Here is a 23,037-nt window from a genome sequence, read left to right as displayed (position 1 = left end):
TGGGAGATGGGCGTCCTTCTCCCAGGGTCGCCCAAATCGGCATAATCGAAAGCCGATTTTGGGCGCCCTCAATTGCTTTCCGTCGCAGGGACGACCAAATTTCCCAGGGGCGAGTCGGAAGCATAGCGAAGGCTGGACTGGGGCGTGCTTAACACATGGGCATCCTCGGCCGATAATGGAAAAAAGTAGGGCGTCCCTGACAAACACTTGGCCGACTTTACTTGGTCCTTTTTTTTTTTATGACCAAACCACAAAAATGTGCCCTAAATGACCAGATGACCACCGGAGGGAATTGGGGATGACCTCCCCCTACTCCCCCAGTGGTCAGTAACCCCCTTCCACCCTAAAAAAATTAATTTTAAAATATTTTTTCCAGCCTCTATGCCAGCCTCATATATTATACCCAGCTCTATGACAGCAGTATGCAGGTCCCTGGAGCAGTTTTAGTGGGTACTGTAGTGCACTTCAGGCAGGCGGACCTAGGCCCATCTCTCCCCTACCTGTTAAACTTGTGGTGGTAAATGTGAGCCCTCCAAAACCCACCACAAACCCACTGTACCCACATCTAGGTGCCCCCTTCATCCCTAAGGGCTATGGTAGTGGTGTACAGTTGTGGGGAGTGGGTTTGGGGGGCTCAGCACACAAGGTAAGGGAGTTATGCACCTGGGAGCTTTTTCTGAAGTCCACTGCAGTGCCCCCTAGGGTGCCCAGTTGGTGTCCTGTCATGTCAGAGGGACCAGTGCACTATGAATGCTGGCTCCTCCCATGACCAAATGGCTTGCATTTGGTCGTTTCTGAGATGGCCGTCCTCGGTTTCCATTATCACCGAAAACCAGGGACGGCCATCTCTAAGGACGACCATCTCTAAGGTCGACCTAAATGTTGAGATTTGAGCATTCCCAACCGTATTATTGAAACGAAAGATGGCCGCCCATCATGTTTCGATAATACAGGTTTCCCCGCCCCTTCGTGGGGACGTCCTGCGAGGACGCTCTCAGGAAAACGTGGGCATCCCGTTCGATTATGCCCCTCCACATCTCCTGTGGTGGATCGTCTTTTTGGCCAGCTTCTACTTTCTCCTGTTTGTGCTGCCTTTTTGAAGAGGTTCTTCCTGTTTGCTGTGCCTACGTTTGGTTTCCAGGGATAACATTCTACCACATAAAAAATTATGGGGCCCACTTATGGCAATCCCATAAGTGGGCGCCTGATCTTAGGCACTATCAAGAAAAAGCAGAAGAAGCCCCCAAGCACACCAACAGAGACAACAAGAAAAGAAAAAAATGAGGGTAGACCAATTCAGTTCCAACACAAGGGTGCTTTTTATTTATATGTAATCTCAAGAACTCTTGACTGCTATGCACAATAGACTCGACACACTCCTGCGTTTCGGCACAGCAAGCGCCTGCTTCAGGAGTGAAAGCAATTCAGGTAAGTTGATAGCACAGGAATAACAGTCAAGAAGTCCAAAATAAGGAAACAACTGTAACGCCGTCAATATGGAATGGCAATCGGCAAACTCGTTGCTAGAGGATGTGGTAACGGCGGTTAGCGTATCTGGATTTAAAGAAGTTTTGGACAAGTTCCTGGAGGAAAAGTTTATAGTCTGTTATTGAGAAGGACATGGGGGAAGCCACTGCTTGCCCTGGGATTTGTAGCATGGAATGTTACTAATTGGGTTTCTGCCAGGTACTTGTGGCCTGGATTGGCTACTGTTGGAAGCAGGGTACTGGGCTAGATAGACCATTGGTCTGACCCAGTATGGCTATTCTTATGTTCTAATCAGTCCTGTAAATGTATTCTATTATATTTTTCCACAGGGCATGAGATATTTACATCATCATGATTTCCCCCATGGACGTCTCAAGTCTCGAAACTGCGTCGTAGATGGGCGTTTTGTGTTAAAGATCACCGACTGTGGATATAATGAGATTGTTGAGGCACAGAAGTGTCCGTATGTTCAGCCACAACCAGAAGGTCAGTGAACTAGGCAGGAAAAACATCTGTATAGGCTATTTCCATTTCTATCGGCAGTACTTAAACACCATCCCCCAAATTCTATAAAAATCGCTAAAATTTCTTTGTGCAAATTTGGGCACGTGCCCCAATTTGCGTGCGTAATTTAATTGAATAATGATCTAATTAGTGCCGATAATTGGTTTGTTAACAAGCAATTACTGTTACTAATTAGATTTAGTTGCAATATTTATGCATAAATTTAGGCTGAGGGTCTGCACCTAAATTTTACACGCGAGTTCAAAAAGGGGGTGCAGAAATGGGAGGGTCATGGATGGAATGAGGGTAGAATGAAGGTGTTCTTAAAATGTATGCGTGTAGTAGAATAATGGGGATACACATCTAATTTAGGCATGACGATTTGTACCATGTTTCAGTTGGTGCAAATGGCATTCCTAAAATTAGGCATAAATCCTGGGCATAAGCACTATTCTATAAACCGTGCCTATCTTTATGGGGGTCTTATACTAAGCTGTGGTAGCACGCTAATGATTAACACTCCCTAAATGCTAGAGATGCCCAGGGTGTCTCAAGCATTTAGTACATGCTAATCATTAGCACACGCTAAAAACTCTACTGCAGCTTAGCAAAAGACCCCGTAAGTGCAGTTTATAGAATAGCACTTATTGGCCCCATATATAAAATTCACCCCCATATCCACTTAATTCTTGTTTGGTGGGATAGGTGGTACTGAACTACAACGCAAGTAAAGATAAATATATCAAATCCCATTGAAAATGTTTTAACGCTAAATCATGGTTATGGGGCCCTTTTACTAAGCTGCGTAAGTGTCTTCGCGCACCCAATGCACGCCAAAATGGAGTTACCACCCAGCTACCGCATGGCTTTTGCGGTAATTTCATTTTTGGCCCATGTCCGACACGCACATCTGAAAAATCATTTTTATTTTTGGACGTGCGTATTGGATGCATACCAAGTGGCATTTGGCGTGCGTAGGTCATTAATGCCCGGTTACTCCATGAGACTTTACCGCTAGATCAACGGCTGGCGGTAAGGTCTCAGACCCAAAATGGATGTGCAGCAATTTTCATTTTACCACAGATCCATTTTCGGCAAAACTTATAAAAAAGGCGTTTTTTACAGGTGCGCTGAAAAACGATTCTGCGCGCACCAAAAACCCCACATCTACGCTACCGCAGGCCATTTTTCAGCATACCTTTGTAAAAGGCCCCTATGTTTGTTCGAGTACAAGTCCTGTATGTCTGTGCTTAGACTGCTGTAAACACTCAAGACCTGCAAACAAGTCAAGGTCAAATTTGTCCAATTTTAGCCTATTTTGACTTTGCCAGAACTTTCAAGTTTTCCCCAGATCTCCTAGGGCAACTGTTATATTTCTTACTAGCAAATCTGTGGAGAATTTGAAAGAATCTGGAAGAGTTCAAAGGAGGCTGGGGAACTGGCCTTGGAGCTTTGAAAATTCAGAAAGTAAATTTGACAATCTGACAAAAATCTGAATAAGTTTTTTTCAAAAACCCAAACCAAGCTTCAGGTTTCTTTAAGAGGTTTTGATGAACCAAGCTGACGGAGCATTGAAAGCTTTTGATGAATTCATTACATTTTTCAATGAGGTTTGGAGGTGTTTGCCCTTCTCTACTGGAGCTCCTAAAGTCCAGTCAGCGGTCTTGCTGAAACAAGTGAAACATGACCATCAATAAGATTCATTTCTAGCATCTCCAAACCGGGTGGACAGGAAATCTCAGAATAATATTGAAAATACGATGATGCTGTCACCTTACCTGGGAGAATTTGTTTTCCTGACTGTGATATTTATGAAGTATTAAGAATTCTTTAGCGGATTTACTCCTTCCTACCTTATACCATGTCAAGGACTTGTAGGACCAAAAAGAAAACCTTGTTAAAAGTTTGTAAGTCAGTTTGCCTGCTCAGTTCTGCAATATCAACTCCCAGAAGGGGAAAAATTCCACAGGAAAGAGATGTGGAAGCAAAACCATGTGCCAAAATGTCACCGTGGAATTTTCACTTCGTCCTCAAATTCTGCCGACGTGTGCACGTAAGGGATTTGGATGCTTGTCCCACATGTTGCATTTCATCATCCGTTGGCTTCATACTTCTCAATGTACCTGGGGTATTAATCAAAATAATTTAATTTACCTCATGGAGTGAGTTATACCTGCCACGAAATTCATTAATGGTCACAAACGACCTGGAAACAAATTGGTTATTTGAAGACATGTGAGAAATTAACAACAGGAGTTAGAGCAGAGGGAACAAGTAGGGCTATATAAATAACAGCAAAATTACACTGAGAGCAATTCTATAACTGGGTGCCTATACTTAGTTAATTTAATTTTAATTTTAGCATTTCTAATCCATTTAACCATCAAGTTCAAAGCAGAGAACAATCCGAGTTAAAAGATATTATTATATAATAAAAAAATTAAAGTTCTAACTTACAGGTACATATTAATTAATGTGTATACAGTATTAAAATATAGCACACAAGCGGTTATTCCTGACATTTAATATAAACCTTGTGCTAATTAGATCTAGTATAGCCCTATGTAGTCCCCATAAACCCAGTAGGGTCCTATCCTCAGCCTTTCTGTTTACTACGAATCCTGGCCACTCCCACGACCAAATGGCTCGGATTGGAACGTTTGTGAGCTGGGCGTTTGTTTTTTTTAGGGATAATGGAAAATGAAAACGCCCAGCTCAAAAACGTTCCAATCCGAGCCATTTGGTTGTGGGAGGGGCCAGGATTCGTAGTACACTGGCCCCCCTGACATGCCAGGACACCAATTGGGCACCCTAGAGGTCAGTGCGGTGGACTTCAGAAACAGCTCCCACATGCATAGGTCCCTTACCACGGGTGCTGAGCCCCCAACCCCCTTCCCCCAAAACCCACTACTCACAAATGTACAACACTACCATAGCTCTTAGGGGTGAAGGGGGCACCTACATGTGGGTACAGTGGGTTTTGGAGGCCTCCAATTTACCAACACAAGTGTTACAGGTAGGGGGGATGGGCCTGGGTCCACCTGCCTGAAGTGCACTGCGGTACCCACTAAAAGTACTCCAGGGACCTGCATACATGCAGGCCTCTAGAACTTGTTGCTGCTGTATAACCTTGGCACACCAGTTGACACCTGAAGACTAATCTCTTTGGAAAAGTCCTTTATTTGAATAAGCACGTTTACTCACAGTTAACTGCAGATCAGAGGTTGTGCCCCACTGGCAAAGAGTCTTCCTGGTACTGAGATTAGCAGTAGGTCAGAGCTGGCAGAATGCTGTAAAATGCCCTTTTTCAGCAACATTCAAGGTAAGAACTAAGTGCTGTAACGTGGCTAACACATGAAAGGGATCTAAAACTGTGTTACAAAAAATGTCCACTACCTCATGGGCTACTGGAAACAAAACAGGGCACACTCTGACCCAGTAAGCAGGGGGAAAAGCACCATGGGAGTAGAGCCTACCAACTACCAACATCGTGAGCATTTGCCACAAGCTAGTGGAATCACGGAGCCCAATACCCTACACTCACCACAATGCATTGCTGATGTGACTCCGCAGTGCCCTTAACAGAAAAGGTGTCACACTCACCCGAGACCCACATTAGAACCAGGGAAAGGCTGTCACAGGATGGAACACATTCTGCTGTCATGGAGGTGGGTAAGGCATTTGAGGCTGGCATAGAGACTGGAAAAAAAAGTTTTTAAAGTGTTTTTTCTGGGTGGGAGGGGGTTAGTGACCACTCGGGGAGTCAGGGGAGGTGATCCCCGATTCCCTACGGAGGTCATCTGGTCAGTTAGGGCAGTTTTTTGGGACTTGGACCTGAAAAAAAGGGTCCAAATAAAGCGGACAAAATTCTCGTCCAATATGCCCTTCTTGTTTCGATTATCAGCTAAAGACGCCCATCTCTCCTCGGCCGATAACCACACCCCAGTCCTGCCTTCACCACGCCTCCGACACGCCCCCGTCAACTTTGTTCATTCCTGCGACGGAATGCAGTTGAAGACGACCAAAATCGGCTTTCGATTATACCGATTGGTTGCACACCGGAGAAAGACGCCCATCTCCCCATTTGGGTCGAAATATGGGCATCTTTCTCTTTCGAAAATAAGCTGGTTAGTACCAGAGAGGCATATACAGACTCCAGTGAGAACAAATACAAGGTGATGCAGTAGTAGAATAAAGTTCATGTGGCACAGCCACATTAGGGAAACATACAACGGAAGAGTTGTGTTATTTCCATTATGTACTTTAGGTTAGTTGTGTTGCAGGGATCAGGCATTTCAGTTGGATCGATGGGGTATGCCTTTTTGAAAAGGTGAGTTTTTAGTGATTTCAAGTGCTATGTACAATTCTGGAGATGGTACTTTCGAAAAAATATGAACAGGATGGAATCGGTCCAGAGAGCAGCTATTAAAATGGTCAGTGGTCTGTCTCATAAATCATAGACAGACTTAACGACCTCAATAAGAAAGGTAAGGGAGGAGAGATATAATAGAGATATTTAAATACCTCCGTGGCATAAATTTCACATCAGAAACATTCAGACTATTGGTACAATCATTAATATTATCCCAATTCGATTATTGTAATGCCATATATGCTGGCTGTAAGGAGTACCAGTTGAAAAATCTCCAAACAGCTCAAAACACTGCAGCCAGGTTCATATATAAAATCTCTCATTTTGAAAGTGTTTCCCCTTTATTAATCAAATTACACAGGCTTCCCATCAAAGTGAGAATCACCTTCAAATTATGTACCTTTTTCTTTCAAATACTAAATGGCACAGCTCCAGACTATAAGGAACCATTAATCAACTTAACTCAAAGAAATGCTAAACATGAGGCAAGAAACTATCTCAGGCTACACCTCCCAAATTGCAAAAAAGTGATCTATAAAACTCTGTCCACTCTGCAGACTTCATTTACCTAGAAACCAAATGGTGGAACTCCTGACCACCCAAAATAAGAAATATACAGGAACTAGTAAAACATGCCCGTTTCTTGCGCAAATGAAACGGGCGCTAGCACGGTTTCCTTCCGAACCTCCCCCCCTCCCTACTCACCCCTTCAGCGTTCTGAAGGCACTGACCGCCACTGTTGCGGACCTCGGCACGCCACCTTCAATCTGCTGATTCGTTGGTTGTGAAGCCACTGACGCCATTGCTCCGCCCTCGTCGTCATCACGTTTGACGTGAGGGCGGGGCCCCAACATAGTGTTTTCGGTGGCTTCACCACCACGAAGGCCTAGAACCGGAAGGAAGTGCCTGGAGGACCTGACAGTGACGTCACTGTCCTCAGAACGTTGAGGGTGAGTTTTATTATATAGGATATACTAGATTCTGCAAAATCCTCAAATCGTTCCTATTCAAAAAAACCCTCACAAAGAACAACCATATCTCAAACAGCTAATTATTACCTGAATTGGTTATTACTCTATTTACCATTAACCTTCTCTTTGCTTCATGTACAATTTCTCATTCATAATAGATTTTCTAACTATTAAACATCCATAGCTATCCCAGTACGTTGATGATACTGTATTGTAAAATTGGATTCTTACAACAAATTACTTTCTTATGCATTATTCTTTGTTTTGTATCCTTTACTGTTTATTGTAAGCCACATTGAACTCAAACTTGTTTGGGATAATGTGGGATATGAATGTCACAAATAAATAAATAAATGCACAGGAGGCAAATCTTTTCGATTGAATGGAAGCTCTGTAATGAGGGGGTTTAGGATGAAGACAGAAATACTTTAGAAATACTTCTGTACATAAAGGGTGGATGGACTTCCGATAGAGATGGTGGAGACAAAGACTGTATTTAAATTTTTTTTAAATGTGGGAGCAACATGCACTGCAGAATCTTTAAGGGAGAGGAAAGGATAATGAATGGTATGGATAGGCAGATTTGATGGGCTGTATGCAGCGCCGTAGCGAGGGCAGCTGACACCCGGGGCGGGTCGCCGCTGCGCACCCCCCCTCGGGTGCAGCACGAAACCCCCCCTCCCCGGAGCGCATTCTTACTGCCATACGAAAGCAGGGGGCGGGCGGGAACGCCAATCCGCCCCGAGTGCAAGTCGATGGGAGCTGCGTCGGCTCCGCTGGTTCCCTGCTCTCCCTGCAGAGGGAGCAGGGAACCAGCGGAGCCGACACCCCCCCCCAGCGGCGTGCACCCGGGGCGGATCGCCCCACCGCCCCCCCCCTTCCTACGCCACTGGCTGTATGGTCTTGATCTGCATAATTTTCTCTATTTCTTTGGTTCTATGAATATGAATCAGATCTACCTACATCCAATGGAGGCAGTGAATTCAAATAGATCTCAAGCATATTCATTGTGGAAATCCTGAAAATCAGACTGGGCTGGGGGGCCCTGGAGGACCAAGTTTGGGTCTACTCCATTAATGGGTTCTTATATTTATTTATTTATTTATTGGATTTATTTACCACCTTTTGGAAGGAATTCATTCAAGGCAGTGAACAGCAAGAATAAGTCAAACGTAAGCAATAGACAATTATGGCAGTAAAAATATTCAAACAACAATAGAAAGTATGGCGTGGAGGGGCATAATCGAAAGGCGCCGGCCATCTCTATGGGCAGCCATCTCTGGCGCCGCAAACGGGCGGGGCCTACCGTATTTTCGAAAAAGATGGCCGGCCATCTTTTTCTTCGCTAATACGGTTGGGCCTGGCCAAATGTCAGAGTTCGCCGGATTTGAGATGGCCGGCATCGGTTTTCGGCCATAATGGAGAAAAATGCCGGCGATCTCAAACCCGGCGAAATGCAAGGCATTTGGTCGTGGGAGGAGCCAGCATTTGTAGTGCACTGGCCCACCTGACATGCCAGGACACCAACTGGGCACCCTAGGGGGCACTTCTAAAAATTAAAGACAATAATAAAAACAAGGCTCCCAGGTGCATAGCTCCCTTCCCTTGGTTGTTTAGCCCCCCCCCCCCCCAAATCCCCCCAACACCCACTCCCCACAACTCTACACCATTACTATAGCCCTAAGGGGTGAAGGGGGGCACCTAGATGTGGATACAGTGGGTTTTGGGGGGGGGTTTGGAGGGCTCAACATTTACCACCACAAGTGTAACAGGTAGGGGGGGGATTGGCTTGGGTCCACCTATCTGAAGTGCACTGCACCCACTAAAAACTGCTCCAGGGACTTGCATACTGCTATCAGGGAGCAGGGTATGATATTTGAGGCGGGCATAGAGGCTAGCAAAAAAGGTTTTTTTGGGGGGGGTTGGGTGGGAGGGGGTTGGTGACCACTGGGGGAGTAAGGGGAGGTCATCCCCGATTCCCTCCGGTGGTCATCTGGTCAGTTGGCGCACTTTTTTGAAGCTTGGTCGTGACAAAAAAAGGGACCAAGTAAAGCCGGCGAAATGCTTGTCAAACCTGGCTTTTTTTTTCCATTATCGGGCAAAGCCGGCCATCTCGTGAGCACGCTCCCGTCCCGCCCCTGTCCTGCCTTCACTACCCTACCGACACGCCCCCTTGATGTTTCGCTGGCTCTGCGATGGAAAGCAGTTGAACCCGGCCAAAATCGGCTTTCGATAATACCGATTTGGCCGGGTTCAGGAGATCGCCGGCCATCTCCCGATTTGTGTCGGAAGATGGCCAGCGATCACTTTTGAAAATGACCTGGTTAGTATGCTACATTACAATGTCAACTCAATACACAATAAACGTTTTAATACACAGCATAGGGTATAAGCAAAGACGGAACATATAGATAGGTAAGAGAGTAAGAGGAGTTAGAAAGTAAGGGGACTTTTAAAAGAGAGTATTTTGTCTTGTAGACTTGTTTTGGATGGCTCCTGAACTGCTAAGAGATCAAATGCTGGCTGGAAGAGGCACATTCAAAGGAGATGTCTACAGTTTTGCAATTATCTTGCAAGAAGTAGTTGTGCGGGGTCCACCATACTGCATGTCAGGTCTGCCGGCTGAAGGTATGAAAAAGAAACTGATATAACAAAATATAACAAGCAAAAGTAGTGGAGACAACCAAGGAGTGGGATGATAGACAACTCAGGAGTCCACTACGATACAAGGATTTAGTATAAGTCCCAAAAGAACACCAAATGGTTCTTGGCATTCGCAGTGACCTGACACAGACATACTACTACTACTACTACTACTACTTAACATTTCTAGAGCGCTACTAGGGTTACACAGCACTGTACAGTTTAACAAAGAAGGACAGTCCCTGCTCAAAGGAGCTTACAATCTGAAGGATGAAATGCCAAGTTGGGGCAGTCAAGATTTCCTGAATAGAGGTGTAGTGATTAGGTGCCGAAGGCGACATTGAAGAGTTGGGCTTTGAGCAAGGATTTGAAGATGGGCAGGGAGGGGGCCTGGCGTATGGGCTCAGGGAGTTTATTCCAAGCATGGGGTGAGGCGAGGCAGAAAGGGTGGAGCCTGGAGTTGGCGGTGGTGGAGAAGGGTACTGAGAGGAGGGATTTGTCTTGGGAGCGGAGGTTACGGGTAGGAATGTAAGGGGAGATGAGGGTAGAGAGGTAAGGAGGGGGGATAAATGGCTAAGTGGGTGGCCAGTGAGCAGTAGGTTGCAGTAGTCAAGGCGAGAGGTAATTCTGGTATGATGTGCCTGCATCAGGGTCCACAGCCTGTAATATGCCAATTATATAACTCTTGATTAGTAGAAATTCTTGGACGTTCTCAGGTTTTATCAGAACTCACAGCACATAAGTGACAGCTTCTAACAAATGCGGTTACCAAAGTGAAGTCATGCCGAAACTCCTGGGTCATCACTGCTGTTTCTTCTTGCCTTCACTTCTGCAGGGAATGTTCCTCTTGCGTTTTCTGCGCTTCACTAGCCGTTGAGCCCGTAAAAACGGGCTGCTATTGGGGTTTTCGGAGCTCGACGCTGGCTCCCCCCCCCCCCCCCACGAGGTCGCCGCTGTTCCCCCCACCCCCGGAGTCGCTGCCGCCACCCCTCCACCTGGCCCGGGCCCTCTCTTCGCTACTGAACTTACATCCATTCGCCGGAACACAGCTCGCACATCAGCTGAGCTGCCGTCGGCCTTCCTTCTCTGTCTGTGTCCCGCTCTCGTGTGACGTAACGTCAGCGAGGGCGGGACACAGGCAGGGAAGGAAGGCCGACAGCCGCTCAGCTGATGTGCGTGCTGCGTTCCGGCAAATGGATGTAAGTTCAGTAGCGAAGAGAGGGCCCGGGCCGGGTAGAGGGGTGGCGGCGGTGGCTCCGGGTGGGGGGAGCAGTAGCAGTGACTTCGTGAGGGGGAGAGCGGTAGCGGCGACCTCGGGGGGGGGGGGGAGAGCGGTAGCGCCCTTGGCGGCTTCGCACAGTTTCCCTCTCTGTCCTGCCCCCGTCATCACGTATTGACGCGGGGGCGGGACAGAGAGGGAAGTCTCTACTGCGCATTTGCGAGTGAGTACGGTCACTCGCCGTTTATATGTTTGATATTATAAACCACTAAAATAAGTTATAAATACACGGGGGGGGGGGGGGGGGTTGAAATTCAGCTGGTGGTACTTAGCATTTTGCTCACCGTCACCGGCATTATTCCTGGACATTCAGTGCAGGACCCTGTCTGGGCTTCGAGATTGAATATCCGGTTATGCAAAGCTGACTGACACATACCGCCAGGTAACTCCCTGCATAAATATTTTAAAAATATTTCTGCTAGCTCCAGAAATGGTGTTGGGCCAGCAGTAATTCCGGGTTGCCGCACGGCAACCCTTTAATAAAAGGGACCCTTAACTTGCTAGGAACCGTTTCTGGCCAGTTAAAGTGCATTGAATATTGAACCCAAGATAAACATATTTCAACTGCCAAGTTAAAGCAGAATATGAAATATGGTCAAATATTGCACATATGTTTATCTAGCTAACCAGATATTGCAATATATTTATATTGGATGACCTATAATTTGTATAAATATATAATCACAGACAGTGGCGTTCCGAGGGGCGCTGACACCCCCCGTGCAGTACCCCTCCCCCGTGCAGCGCGACCCCCCCCCCCCCGGTGAAGGGACACCCCCACCCCGGCGAAACAACCCCCCCGGATGCATGTCGTTGGGGGGGGGTGCCGCACGCCGGTCAGCGTCGTTCATTTCCATGCTCCCTCTGCCCCGGAACAGGCGGACCGCCCCCACCGCCCCTCCCTTGGTACGCCACTGATCACAGAGCTATCAGAGCAATTTTATAATGGACTTGAGCATATCGACCAGTGATTTACATGCTCTAATGGGCTCTTATAAAACTGATGGGGGTACAGGTGCATAGAAAGTAGGCGAAGACATAGGGAACAATTCTAAAACCAGGTGCTATAATTTAGGCACTCAAGTGCTGGTCGCCTTATCGCAAAAAAGATATAGCGGAATTGGAAAAGGTTTAAAGAAGAGTGACTAAAATGATAAAGGGGATGGAACTCCTCTCGTATGAGGAAAAGCTAAAGAGGTTAGGGCTCTTCAGCTTGGTAAAGAGACGGCTGAGGACGGATATAATAGAGGTACATAAACTCCTGAGCGGTGTAGAACAGGTAAGCTTAAATCGATTTTTTACTCTTTCAAACAGTACAAAGACTGGGGGACACTCAAGGAAGTTACATGGCAATAATTTTAAGACAAACAGGAGGAAATATTTTTTTCATTCAACGAATAGTTAAGGCTTGGATCTCGTTGCCGGAGGATGTGGTATCAGCGGTTAGTGTATCTGGGTTTAAAAAAGGTTCCTGGAGGAAAAGTCCATAGTCTGCTATTGAGACAGACATAGGAAAACCACTGCTTGTCTCTGGGGTCAGTCGCATGAATCTTGCTACTCTTTGGGTTTCTGCCAGGTACTTGTGACCTGGATTGGCCACCGTTGGAAGCAGGATACTGGACTAGATGGACCATTTGTCTGACCCAGTATGGCTATTCTTATGTTCTTATGCTTTTAAATGGCATGCCAATGTGGCTGCCCTGTTAAAGGATTGCCCTTCATGTGCCTTCATTTACTTCTCTATACAAGACTTTCTTTTGAGAACTTAGAGCGGAGAAATCTTACACTTTTCTGTTCCGCACACCACAATTTCCTCTTGGATGGCTGATACAATTTTCCCTTTGTTCCAGAAATTATAAGAAAAGTGATGAAACCCCCGCCATTATGTCGCCCAACTGTGGCCCCTGACCAGGTCCCCATGGAATGTATCCAGCTGATGAAACAGTGCTGGAGTGAACTGGCTGAAAGGAGACCCACGTTTGATGAGATTTTTGATGAGGTCAGTACATGAGACCTTCCACCACTGTTCCCTCTAAGCTGAGCGGGAGTGCTCCACCTATAGTCCTGCCAGTGTCTGTGTGTGTGGGGGGGGGGGGGGGGGAGGGGGTGCTGTTTCACTATCACTTTCTCAATAGTGAGAGACAGGCCAGCTTTGCAGGACTCCAGGGAACCTGCCTGTCCATAGCAGTAGCGTACCGAGGGCGGGCCGGTAGGGGCAGTCCACCCCAAGTGCACACTGCAGGTGGGGTGCAGGGAGCAGTCGCATGGCTGTCGGCTCTAGCAGTTTCCTGCTCCCTCTGATATTACTTCCTGTTCCGGGTCAGAGGGAGCAGGGAACCAGCGGAGCCGGCAGCCACGTGGGTGCTCCCAGCAATAAGAACAGTGCACCTGGGGGGGTGTTTCAAGGTGATGCACCTGGGGAGGACGATGCTGCACCCTGGGGGGAGGGGGTGCGCGGCGGCAATCCGCCCCAGGTGGCAGCCAACCAAGGAACACCACTGGTCCACAGTGATTAAAAACACAGTATTGGAGCAACCACCCCCCCCCCCTGGCAGGAATACAATTGGAGGACTGCGCAGCTTAGAGGGAACAGTGGCTTCCACTGCACTAGAGTTACCATATGTCCTGATTTACCCGGGCATGTCCTTTTTTTGAGGGCATGTCCGGGCAACCGGGCGGGTTTTGCCAACCTGCCTGTTTATCCAGAAATCCGGACAAACGGGCAGATTGCTAGCCTCCCCTCCCCTTACTTACTAGTGCTCTGGTGGTCTAGTGATCTCTACCGCCTTCGGGGAAGGAAAGAGCCCCTCTTTCCTGCCCGGAGCGCTGCTCTGCGTGCAACCTTCCTGTTGCTGATCCTCGGCGCCGATTCCAAATGGCCGCCGAGAGTTGAAGTGACCTCGTGAGACGTCAACTCTCGGCGGCCATTTTGAATTGGCACTGAGGATCAGCAACAGGAAGAATGTATGCAGGGCAGCGCTCCGTGCAGGAAAGAGGGGGCTCTTTCCTGCCCCGAAAAGGTCACTAGACCACCAGGGCAGTAGTAAGGTAAGGGGAGGGGGGTGACGGGGAGGGGAAAATGTGACAGGGGGCGTAGCGAGGATGTGAAAGGGGGCAGGGCAGGGTGTGAAAGGGGGTGGGGTGGGTGTGTGGTGGGACGGGGCATGTGTCCTCCTTTTGGGGGGACAAAATATGGCAACCCTACATTGCACCCTGGCTGTAAAGGCCTCTTCTCTTAGGCCCAGCACTGACAATTTGCACAGTGTAGTTTCTTGGTTTGAGTTTCTTAGGGTCCCTTTACTGAGCTGCGGCAACACATGCTTATCTTGGGCTGTGTTCAGGTGTCCCGCAGTAATTTTGGGTTGTGCACATGCTACCCACATGCTAAGAAATAGAATTAATTTTTTAGCACTGGGGGCAGGTCTGGAGATGTGGACTAGGCATGTTCTGGGCTTATCAGTGTAGCTACATTGCCGAGCGCTGACCAATTGTTGTGTGGTTAACACATGAGACTTTTTCTGCCTACAACATAGGTGGCAAAAAGAAAATATCCCCCAAACAAAACAGGGATGAAATAATACTGCAAATCAAAATAAACTGAATTAAATGAATGCGAAGAAAATGGTGACTCTCAGTTATCTAAGCAATGACGCACACAGCATCTAAAGCAAGAAGGACTCTGAGCCGTCTATTTCAGGCTCTTAGATTTGGTGTCCAGATACATCCTTGAGTTCACCATTTCCATGCATGTATATTCAAATTGATTAATCACCTCTCAATAATGGCACAGCCTAGTGGTCTACATGGCAATACACATGTAGGACTGGATTCAGTAAATGGTGCTCAAAATTCAGCGCTAAAAAGAAACTTGGCACTCATTGCTATTCTGTAAAGGATGATCTGGGATGGACGCCCTTTGGATTTATTACTTATAACCTGCCCTTATTCAGGGTGGTGAAACAATACTACTACTTATCATTTCTATAGCACTACTAGATGTACACAGCGCTGTACACTTGAACATGAAGAGACAGTCCCTGCAGACAGAGCTTACAATCTAATTAGGACAGACAAACAGGACAAACAAGAGATAAGGGAATATTAAAGTGAGGATGATAAAATTAGGGGTTCTGAACAAGTGAATCAGGGTTAGGAGTTAAAAGCAGCATCAAAAAGGTGGGCTTTTAGCTCAGATTTGAAGACGGCCAGAGGTGGAGCTTGACGTACCGACTCAGGAAGTCTATTCCAGGCATATGGTGAAGCAAGATAAAAGGAACAGAGTCTGGAGTTGGCGGTGGAGGAGAAGGGTGCATATACATACATAAAATCACAATAAAACAATCACAATAACTTCTTCATAATACACAGTCAAAAAAGAAAACTAAAAAGATTTAAAAAAAAAAAACAATTTCCAGATTCTCTAAATGGATAAAGAATCAAGACCAGCGAGCACATAGTGCACTAAACATAACTTATGTGATTTCAATTGTCGCTTAAATATTTGTGCACGACGCTCATTTTAAAGTCCACTTGGCAGCTTATTCCACTTCGATATCCAATTACTGAAAACGTTCCTCTTCCAGTTATATCCAAATATACTCGGGTTGAAGTAGAATAGCGTATAGCACCAGGATCCATGGCAAACTTTGGGCATGAGGATTTACACCAACTGAAACCCTCACACATTTATTAGGCGCAGGTCCCCGGAATTCTGTAATACTGCGTGTATCTTTAGTTAACGTCCCGGACCTGTCCATGGCCACACTCCCTTTTCACTTGTACACTAAAAAATTTGCATGCGCATCTTTATAGAATAGCGCTAAGTAAGATGTACATGCACATCCTAATTGGAGCCAATTAACTGCAATAATTGCTATTACACAATCATAAGCTCAACCCATACATATATGCAGACGATGTCATGATCTACATTCCATTCAAACACGACCTAAAGGAAATCACCAATGAAATCAACCAAAGCTTTCAAATCATGCACTCATGGGCGGACGCATTTCAACTGAAACTCAATGCAGAAAAAACACAATGTCTCATAATAACCTCACAACACAATACAAACAAATTCACCACCATAACCACCCCAAACGTCTCCCTTCCCATTTCAAACAACTTGAAAATCCTGGGAGTCACCATTGATTGAGACCTCACACTTGATAATCACGTGAAGAACCCTACTAAGAAAATGTTCTATTCCATGTGGAAACTCAAGAGTAAAACCTTTCTTCCCAAGGGACATTTTTCGGAACCTGATACAGTCAATGGTAAGAAGTCACCTGGACTACTGCAATGCACTTTACACCGGTTGTAAAGAACAGACCATCAAAAAACTTCAAACAGCCCAAAATACCGCAGCCAGACTCATATTTGGGAAAGCAAAATATGAAAGTGCAAAACCCCTAAGAAAGAAATTACATTGGCTCCCACTTAAAGAACATACCACATTCAAGATTTACACAATTGTTCATAAAATCATTTACGGAGATGCTCCGACCTACATGCTAGACCTCGTCGACCTTCCACCCAGAAATGCTAAGAAATCTTCCCACACCTTTCTTAACTTACACTTCCCCAGCTGTAAAGAACTGAAATACAAACTAACACACGCAACCAGCTTTACTTATATTAGTACGCAGCTATGGAACTCACTTCCAACCCACCTGAGAAAGATCAACGAATTAACTAACTTCCACAAAGCCTTGAAAACTTACCTCTTTAACAAAGCCTACCAAGAGAACCCTTAACTAACTACAACACAATACCAATCCTACTTTATTCAGGATGTATCCTTCTACAATTGCTTGAACAAACCCTCTTGTCTTCTTTAACTTTAACTTCTTTGTAACACCAATTGTATGATGTAACCTGGTCTGGCATTGCCATAACGGGTCGCTGTAAGCCACATTGAGCCTGCAAATAGGTGGGAAAATGTGGGATACAAATGCAATAAATAATAATAATAATAATTGATTGTTAGTGCCCAATTATTGCTAGTTATTGCTCGTTACTCAATTTTGGCTGCAATATATAGAATCCAGGGATAATAATTAAAGCAAAATTAAAATACAGCTGGGTCAATATTCAAAAGCACTTATTCAGATGGCAGCATCTGGTATCCAAGTAAGTGCCACTGACCAGGATATCCGTCTAATGCTTCTACAATACATAAAGGGGCATAATCGAACAGGGACAACCATCTCTAAGGGCATCCAACTCTAAGGACGTTCCAGCGAAGGGACGGGGAAACCCGTATTATCGAAATAAGATGGATGTCCATCTTTCATTTCGATAACACGGTCGGGGATGCCCAAATCTAAACATTTAGGTCGACCTTAGAGATGGTCGACCTAAATGTTGAGATGGTCGGCCATAGAGATGGTCGTCCCCGGTTTTCGGCGATAATGGAAACCGAGGACGCCCATCTCAGAAATGACCAAATCCAAGCCATTTGGTTGTGGGAGGAGCCAGCATTCGTAGTGCACTGGTCCTCCTCACATGCCAGGACACCAACCGGGTACCCTAGGGGGCACTGCAGTGGACTTCACAAATTGCTCCCAGGTGCATAGGTCCCTTACCTTCGGTGCTGAGCCCCCCAACCCCCCCCCCAAACCCACTCCCCACAACTGTACACCACTACCATAGCCTTTAGGGATGAAGGGGGGCACCTACATGTGGGTACAGTGGGTTTTGGGTGGGTTTTGGAGGGCTCACATTTACCACCACAAGTGTAACAGGTGTGGGGGGGGGGGTGGGCCTGGGTCCACCTGCCTGAAGTGCAATGCACCCACTAAAAACTGCTCTAGGGATCTGCATACTGCTGTGATGGAGCTGGGTATGACATTTGAGGCTGGCATAGAGGCTGGAAAAAATGTTTTTTAATTTTTTGGGGGGGTGGGAGGGGATTGGTGACCACTGGGGGAGTAAGGGGAGGTGATCCCCTATTCCTTCCGGTGGTCATCTGGTCAGTTCGGTCACCTTTTCGAGGCTTGGTCGTGAAAAAAAATGGACCAAGTAAAGTATGCCAAATGCTTGTCATGGACGCCCTTCTTTTTTCCATTATCGGCCAAGGACGCCCATCTCTAAATCACGCCCCAGTCCCGCCTTCGGTACGGTGCCAACACGCCCCCGTGAATTTTGGTCATCGCCGCGACAGAAGCAGTTGAGGACGCAAAAAAAATCGGCTTTCGATTATGGCGATTTGGGCAACCTCGGGAGAAGGACACTCATCTCCCGATTTGTGTCAGAAGATGGGCGTCCTTCCCTTTCGAAAATAAGCTAGATAGTATCATAGTAAGTGACGGCAGATAAAGACGTGAATGGTCCATCTAGTCACATCATTCTCAATTCAAGATTAATTACATTTAGTCTGCTGAGTCTTCTAACCTTATTATGCTCAATGAGAATTGTAATTATAGTTGGCGGGTCCGCTAGCGACTTGTATGTTGTGGCTCTTACCTACATTGATTCTAACAACTGAATGCTGTTTTTATTTGGCGGGCATGCTGATTTTATCTTGATTTTATTTTGAAGCATAAATTCTATGAAACAATTACAATTCTCATTGAGCATAATAAGGTTAGAAGACTCAGCTGTGTTCTCCTGATGAAGGCTTTTATGCCGAAACACGGCCTGTGTTGAGGACACCTTGTGTACCTTGCAAGAATAAAGTGTTTTTGCCTTATCCATCCTGGTATTTAGTCTTCTTCTAGTCCTATGGTTCCCTTTTCTAATGGGTTATGCATGAGAAAGGGTCTTTCTCTATATAGTGCCCGTCAAGTGTTCACATAGGTATCAATATAGTCACTGTGAATTTTTCTTGCTGGCTGTAGCTATTTCAGGTACTTCCTGCCACCTCATGCTGCTGTTTCAGCAGGCCCTGCTACAATTAGCCCTGCATCGTATAATAAATAGTTTATTTATTTATTTATTTATTTATTTATTGCATTTGTATCCCACATTTTCCCACCTCTTTGCGGGCTCAGTGTGGCTTACAATAAGATATGAAAAATGGAAATACATTTGTTACAACTTGGTTATGGGTTACATTGTACAAGTTGTGTGAAACCATCGAAGTATCATTAAGAATATAACAATGGGACATCAACATTGAAACGTTGGAAAGAGACAATGGGAAGCTTAAAGGGCAGTGTTAAGACACAGAGACATATGGTGTACATATTCCTGTGAGTAAATGTATGAGTGATGTGGAATTACGGGGGATGAGGGTTAGAAGTGGATGTATGATGCATTGATGATCAGTGATTGTGGACTCTATGTGTTTTTGCTCTTGCCATAAATTGTTTCAAACAGATGGGTCTTCAGTAATTTGCGGAAGGAGGCTTGTTCATAAATCGTTCTTAAGTTGCGCGGCAGTGTATTCCAAAGCTGCGTGCTCGTGTGAGAAAAGGTTGACGCGTGTAGCGTCTTGTATTTCACGCCCTTGCAGTTCGGGAAGTGGAGGTTGAGGTATGTTCTGGATGATCTCTTAGCATTTCTGGTTGGTAGGTCTATCAACTCGGACATATAGGCAGGGGCTTCACCATGAATGATCTTGTGGACTAGTGTGCATACCTTGAAAGTGACGCGTTCTTTAAGTGGAAGCCAGTGTAGTTTCTTTAGTAGTGGTGTTGCCCTTTCATATTTTGGTTTTCCGCTTTTGGTTGTAATAAAGCTTTTTCTTCTCTTTGACTATTGTAATGGTATGAAGGAAAATAATTAACACCCTGGTTTGACTTTCAGTTTAAAACCATCAACAAAGGCAAGAAACCAACATAATCGACTCCATGCTGAGAATGCTGGAGCAATATTCAAGCAACCTAGAAGATTTAATTCGAGAACGGACCGAAGAGCTGGAAATTGAAAAGCAGAAAACAGACAAACTTCTCTCACAAATGCTTCCTCCGTAAGTCACATTTGCAACATGTTTTGAAATAGCCATTTTTGCTGCGTGCCAGGGCCCCTTTTACCACAGTGGGGCATAAATCCCCCCCAAAAGAAATGACCGTGAGGTAAGTTCACACTTGCCGTGTGGCCATTTCAAAGGGAGCGCTTACCACCAACCACCGAAGTGGCGGTAAGGACTCCCGCGTTAACCCAGCAGTCACCGAGCAGCATGCGGCACTACCCTATTACCGCCGAGTAACCCCCTGCGTGAATATTTTTCAAATACTTCCGCTAGCGCTGGGCTGGTGATAGTTCCGGATTGCCGTGGGGCAACCTTTTAGTAAAAGGGCTCCAAATTCAGTTACGGTTGATTCCTCCCTCTCTCGCTCTCTTTCTTCCTTTCTTCTTTCTCTCTTCTCTTTCACCCTATATCTTCGAAGCTTCTTTCTTTCTTTTCTTTCTCCCATTTCTTCTTTCTCCTATCTTCTCCCTTTCCCATCTTTTTCTTTCCAACTCATTTATCACTCTTATGAAGCTGTTTCTTTAGAACCAAGGATTTCTCTAATTACAACAACAAGACTCCATAGGCTGAGAGATGGTATGGATGAAATCTAGAATGGAAAACCCAATCCAGTCTTGAGCTTGGAAAGAACTGTTCTGAGACTGTCTGATCTGCCGAAGATGACCTTTATTGAGTAAAGAAGCTCTTGATCTGTGCAATATCGAATTTGAACATATGGTTAAAAGGTGGGGATTTTTTTAAGCCCAGTGATTTGATTTAAGGGATATCTCGAATTATAGGGGGAGCCCATAAGTTTATTGATATAGTCACTGAGGGGTCCTTTTACCAAGCTGCGGGAAAAAGGACCCTGCGCTAGCATCGGGAGCCATTTTCCCCGCAGCAGGTAAAAAGCCCCCAGACAAACATGGCCATGTGGTAAGAGAACTCTTACTGTGTGGCCAATGCGGTGGGGAGCCCTTAGCGCCACCCATTGGGCTGGGACTTTCCTGTTTTCAGTATATCTCCCCTTGTTTGAAGCGCTTGAAGTGGCTGCCGATGCAATGAAGGATATTGTACAAATCGCTGATTAATTACTGTGTCTTATTCTATAGTCTTAAACCAGAGGAGCAGCCAGAAGTTGATGGGGGGGGGGGGGTACCAGAGTGAGGACTGGGTGGCCAAGCATTTCTTCTCAAGTCCCTCCTCGCCCCGCTGCCACCATTGCATAAACGCCAGATTTGGAATCTTTTACCCAGCGCGCACGCGAGTCACTTTTAATAATAAAGCCAAAGATTTCACGGAGCCGGATGCCTCGGCTAATTACTTGGAGGAAATATCTCCGCGTAAAATAGACGTATCATGACAGTTTAACTTTCAGCATTATTACCTAGTACTGCTCTCCGGGATCCAGATCCAAATCATGCAATATGCAGTTTAAGATGGATATAAATTGCATACGCAAGTCTACTCTCTTTTCTATACAAAGCAAGGTTGATTACCTGTATCAATGCTGTCATAATGTTTTCCTGTCAAATTCATACTTGAGTTGTGTAATCTCATTCACTATAAATGATATATTCATATGTCAGTAATTACTATTATTTTACTGTAGTAGTTGTTGATATGGGACATTACTCTGAATGTGAGATATGTAACAAAGAAAACAAAATGGTGGGAGTCTCTCCTAATGCGCATTCTCTTTCTCTCTTTCCCATGCGTTCTTCATCCTGTACCATGATACTTGTGCATTTCCGTTTTTTTATGCACAAGATTAGCAGTTATGCACGTCTAAGTATCATCGTCATTCGATTGTTAAGATGTCTCTCATTCTCTTTGTTATGTCCAAGTGTTTATTCTAGAACAAATTTCAACAGAATATCCCTAAAATTCTTAGAATGTTCAGTGCAATAATATCTTTTAACTAGTAAAACAGGCCCGTTTCTGACACAAATGAAACGGGCGCTAGCAAGGTTTTCCTCGGCGTGTGTACGTTTGAGAGAGTATGTGCAAGATTGACTGTGTGTGTGAGAGAGAGAGTGAATGTGTGAGTGTGTGTGTGTGACAGAGAGAGAGACTGCTGGGTGCGAGTGTGTCTCCTCTGTCCCCCCTCCAGCCACTCAGCAATTCTCCTCTCTCCCCTGCTCCCCCTCCAGCCCCCAGCGATTCTACTTTTTCCCTTGCTCCCTCCAGCCACCCACCGATGCTCTTCTCTCCCCTGCCCCCCTCCAGCCACCCACTGAATCTCCTCTGTCCCCTGCCCCCCCTCCAGCCACCCAGTGAGTCTCCTCTGTTCCCTGCCCCCCCTCCAGCCTCCCAGCGATTCTCCTCTCTCCCCTGCCCCCCTCCAGCCACCCAGTGATTGTCCTATCTCCCCTGCCCCCTCCAGCCACCCAGCGATTCTCCTCTCTCCCCTGCCCCCCCTCCAGCCACCCAGTGATTGTCCTATCTCCCCTGCCCCCCCCTCCAGCCACTCCTCCACTTTAATCAGCATATATTAAATTCCCTCCATGTGCTACAGAAAAGCACCGAGCACATCCTATATAACAAAAAGCACCTCCAACTTAAATATAACTCATTACTTGGCTCTAGGGCCAGTAAGGACATCTTTAGCAAAAAGGCCCAATACTACTACGAAGGTAATAAAGCAGGCCATCTACTAGCCAATTATTTGAAACCTCGTAAAAAAAAGAATGCCATTTCATTAATTAATGATGAGAATAATAAACTCCTAACCAATAACACAGAGGGGCATAATCGAACGGGGCCGCCCATCTAAAAGGGCGCCCATCTCCAGGGACGGCCCCGAGAAGGGCCAGCCCCAACTTTATACTCGAACAAGGTGGGCGGCCATCTTTCGTTTTGATAATACGGTTGTGGCCGG

At 45.9% G+C, this 23,037-nt stretch overlaps 1 protein-coding gene across 1 annotated transcript in view; it reads left to right on the top strand.

The window, feature by feature from the left end:
* The window catches only part of LOC115468223 (retinal guanylyl cyclase 2-like), an 85,480-nt gene that overhangs the window by 36,431 nt on the left and 26,012 nt on the right, over window positions 1-23,037 (top strand). The window contains 5 exon segments of the mRNA XM_030199757.1: window positions 1,818-1,974; window positions 9,814-9,963; window positions 13,108-13,256; window positions 20,012-20,033; window positions 20,036-20,174. Coding sequence (XP_030055617.1) covers window positions 1,818-1,974; window positions 9,814-9,963; window positions 13,108-13,256; window positions 20,012-20,033; window positions 20,036-20,174 — 617 coding nt within the window.

This window comes from Microcaecilia unicolor, chromosome 4 (assembly GCF_901765095.1).
Source record: "Microcaecilia unicolor chromosome 4, aMicUni1.1, whole genome shotgun sequence".
Classification (NCBI taxonomy): domain Eukaryota; kingdom Metazoa; phylum Chordata; class Amphibia; order Gymnophiona; family Siphonopidae; genus Microcaecilia; species Microcaecilia unicolor.
Note: the sequence above shows the minus strand (reverse complement) of the source record. Positions and strands in the feature narration are given on the sequence as shown.